The 3950-nt window shown below is 40.5% G+C and overlaps 1 protein-coding gene across 1 annotated transcript; it reads right to left on the bottom strand.

Moving 5' to 3' along the window:
- Positions 1-1893: 1893 nt before the first annotated feature.
- On the bottom strand, positions 1894-3452 carry LOC134760672 (ret finger protein-like 4A). Its single transcript, XM_063719803.1, has 2 exons — positions 3009-3452; positions 1894-2498 (listed from the first exon to the last, which is right to left on the bottom strand). Exons 1-2 carry the CDS (start codon positions 3292-3294, stop codon positions 1894-1896), a joined length of 891 nt encoding a protein of 296 aa, XP_063575873.1. The 5' UTR covers positions 3295-3452.
- Between the last annotated feature and the right edge of the window lie 498 nt (positions 3453-3950).

Genomic DNA, 3950 nt, shown 5'->3' with positions numbered 1-3950 from the left:
ACGTTTATTATGAATTCCTTCCTTCCGTCAATTTTTTTTTTTTTTTTTTGAGATAGGGTCTCACTCTGTTGCCCAGGCTGGAGTGCAGTGGTGCTATCTCGGCTTCACGCAACTTCCACCTCCCAGGTTTAAGGGATTCTCCTGCCTCAGCCTCCCAAGTAGCTGGGATTACAGGTGCCCAGCACCACGTCTGGCTAATTTTTGTCTTTTTAGTAGAGAAGGGGTTTCGCCATGTTGGCCAGGATGGTCTCGAACTCTTGACCTCAACTGATTAACTCACCTCTTCTTATTTCCTTACTTCCTCCTACCTTCCTCAGCCTCTAATAACCACTGCTCTACTCTCTATTTCTGAGATCAAATTTCTTTTAGATTTCACATATAAGTGAGACCATGGGATATTTTGGCAGTGATGTTGGCAAAATAATATGGACATAATAAATACCATCGAATTTTATAATTACAAATGGTGCAGATGGTAAATTATATATACTTTACCACCATTTGTTAAGAAATAAAACACTGAATGAAAATTAATAGTATTCTGTGGGATCATATCAAGTGATACGGTTTGGCTCTGTGTCCCCAGCCAAATCTCATCTTGAATTGTAATCCTCAGTGTTGAGGGAGTTACCTGGTGGGAGATGATTGGATCATGGGGACGGATTTCCTCCACGCCGTTCCCAGGATGGTGAGTGAGTTCTCACAAGATCTGACGATTTAAAAGTGTATGGCACTTTCTCTTTTCTCTCTTTCCTGTCACTATGTGAAAAAGCCACTTGCTTCCCCTTTGCCTTCCTCCATGATTGTTCAGTTTCCCGAGGCCACCCAGTGATGTTCCCTGTGCGACCTGCAGAACTATAAATTAATGAAACCTCTTTTCTTCATCAATTACCCAGTCTCAGGTAGTTCTTTATAGCAGTGTGAGAATGAACTAATACAGAATATTGGTACCAGGAGTGGGGCACTGCTATTAAGATACCTGAAAATGTGGAAGCGACTTTGGAACTGGGTAACGGACAGAGTTTGCAACCATTTGGAGGGCTCAGAAGAAGTCGGGAAGATGTGAGAAAGTCTAGAACTTCCTACATACTTGTTAGGTGGTTTTCATCAAAATGCTGACAATTGAATTGCTCTTAGTGAAGTAACTTAAAGTAGAAATTAAGGTGACTGATTATGGTATTTTCTTCCTATTACGAGTTTCTCACTAAGCTTCAACAGCATGTAGAAATTTTGTAAATGTGTGCTTTTCATTCAACTCAGGATAGCTGTAATTTCCATTGTAATTTCATATTTGATCATTTTATTTACAAGTGGTTATTTCATTTCCATGTATGTGAAGAATTTATCGATTTCTTCCTGTTATTGATTTCTAATTTGACTCTGTGGCCATCATAGAAGACGGTGTATAGTATTTCCATTTGAAAGCTAATGAGTTCTCTCTAAGACCACACATAGTTGTGGCAAACACTCAGTGTGCACTTCAAATCAATGTCAGTGTTCAGTTGTTGGGTTCAACTGAATACATAATCATGTATAATTTTGCCGTATTCCTAGGTCCTTATCATTTGAAATTCACTTACTGTGTTTGGTCCCATTCAAATTTTTATTTAGTTCATCACTTCCATAACACATAGTACACTAATCTTGCAGAAAACAGAAAACATTGGCAATTGAATCTGAATTTTCAAAATATTTATTGAACAGAAATATAAACATAAGCCCCAAAGAAAATAACATGACAAACTTTAAGTACAATGTCATTTTCCCCTGATTCATATAACTGCTTTCTGTTCATGGTTTACAGAATGATGGCTCTTTCCCTTCTATCCCTTTGTAGCTATGTGTATCTAGCAGAAAAGTTCTTGGCTATGGCTATGGGCGCACAGAAACTTCCTAAAGATGGTTATGTGCAAATGTTGATTGCCTTTCCCCAGAAGAAACTGGGACACTGGCACTGGCTGGATTGATCACAGAACAGATACTCAGGATGCTCTGATCATCTTCAGTTCCACGTTGATGAGCAAAAAATGGACGCCATGGCTCGCAAACAGGAATTTTGCGGAATGTGTACATATGGCACCCATCACTAACATTGTAAAAGGAAACGGACCTCATACCTACATCCAGGAAAATCCCCACTCTGTGCAACTGGGGACTCACCCAGAGAGGAGTCATAGGCATAGTGCTGGCAGCAAAGACCTTTCCTTCTCTGCAACCCACAGTCAAGAAGCCGTGTTCTGAAGAAAGCACAATCTTCCCCTGTCGGCTCACAGATTCCTTGCACACGCCCACATCCCATATTTGGCTGGTGCCCACGTCCACCTCCCAGTAATGGCGGCCGGAAGTGAAGCGAGGGGCGCCCAGGACGGACAGTACAGCGTCGAACCTCTCAGCTTGCTCCTTCCTATTCTGGTTGACATCCCCACTTCGGAAACTCCTCAGGTCTTCAGAAATGATGAGATAGTTGTTGGCTGTGTCCACATCCAAGGTCATATCCACTGTGGAAATAAGAAGCAGCAGTTCAGCAAACACACACACTACAGACTCCCTCTGCCTTTTTACTGCAAACACTTAAGTACGTTATTCACTTTCACTTTTATTCTCCTTTCTCTCCCAAATCAAAATTTCCTGGGGAAACTTGTTTGGCCACCTGATGAGGTTAAATTTTATCTATACATTGCATGAATACGATAATTGTAATAAGTCCACCTGATTCATATTAGAAATTCCTTTCAAAATCAGTTAGTGGATAATTGGATTAAAATTATTTTTCCATTTAGCACATATGATACATGAAAGAAGACAGTAGCTTGCTCTCCAAAGGATTGTACAAACTTGCACAGATTTCATGATAATCTATATGCAAAGGTAAGAACTGCAGTTGAGTGTGAAGCATGCACGTTTGAGATGCTAGATATCAGCTACTGCCTGTGTTTAATGAAGAAATGTTTGAAAGTCGTTTGCCCAGTGCCTTTTATGAGTTTTGGCAGGTCATGTAGATTCCTTACCTTGAAACTTCCTCATCCTTGGGTTCATTGTTAGACTAGATTTCAGCTTGGGCTCTAGTTCCTTGATGATGGGAACCAGCGCCCTCAGCTTGTAGTGGGGCTTGATGTCATCCTTCTGAGAGACCACAGAGCAGAAGCCGCACAGTAAACCTTCCCCATCGGGCTCCTTCTGGAGTGAATTGAGGCACTGGAGGCAGCAGACATACCCACATTTCAGTTGCACGGGTTCTTCAAGATCTTTTAGACAGACAGGACATCTAATGATTTGTTTGAAGTGTTCAGCCATGGCAAATGTCTATAGGAAAAAAAAGTGAACATGGTATTAGAATTTCCATGAGCTGAATGAGCAGCTGATAGTGCTTGGGACTTTTATCTTTACAAGCATAGAGCTATCATGGCACGATACTTAAAATCACTACTGCTCGTGATGAGGACACAACATGAATCCAAATGTCAATGACTCAAGGCCCTGAACTTCTAATATCTGTAACACCCATTGGAATAAAGGGCATGATTCACCGAAAGACTGAGTTGAAATAGTAAAGGAGTCTACACTTAGCTCTTTGATATGGTAGCCACCAGTCACAAATGGCTACTGAGACCTGAAATGGAGAGTATCTGAATGGAGATGTGCTGTGAGCCAAATACACTCTTATTTTGGAAGACATAATGGGGAAAAGAGAATGTAAACTATCTGCTTGAGAACGTTTAAAGTTGCTCACATGTTAAATGATTCTATTTTGAGTTAAAATTCATTAGGCTTGTTTTCTTATGTTTTATGTGACTACCAGAAAATAAATTTACAATTACATATATGGGTTATGTTATGTTTCTGTTGGACAGTGCTGGAGTCCATTTGAAGTCCTTCTACTTCCCCAACTGTGCAAACTGGATGTGTTGAAAAACCTGAGAGCACACCAAAAGGACAAGACACAAAATACA

This window comes from Pongo abelii, chromosome 20 (assembly GCF_028885655.2).
Source record: "Pongo abelii isolate AG06213 chromosome 20, NHGRI_mPonAbe1-v2.0_pri, whole genome shotgun sequence".
Lineage (NCBI taxonomy): Eukaryota > Metazoa > Chordata > Mammalia > Primates > Hominidae > Pongo > Pongo abelii.
Note: the sequence above shows the minus strand (reverse complement) of the source record. Positions and strands in the feature narration are given on the sequence as shown.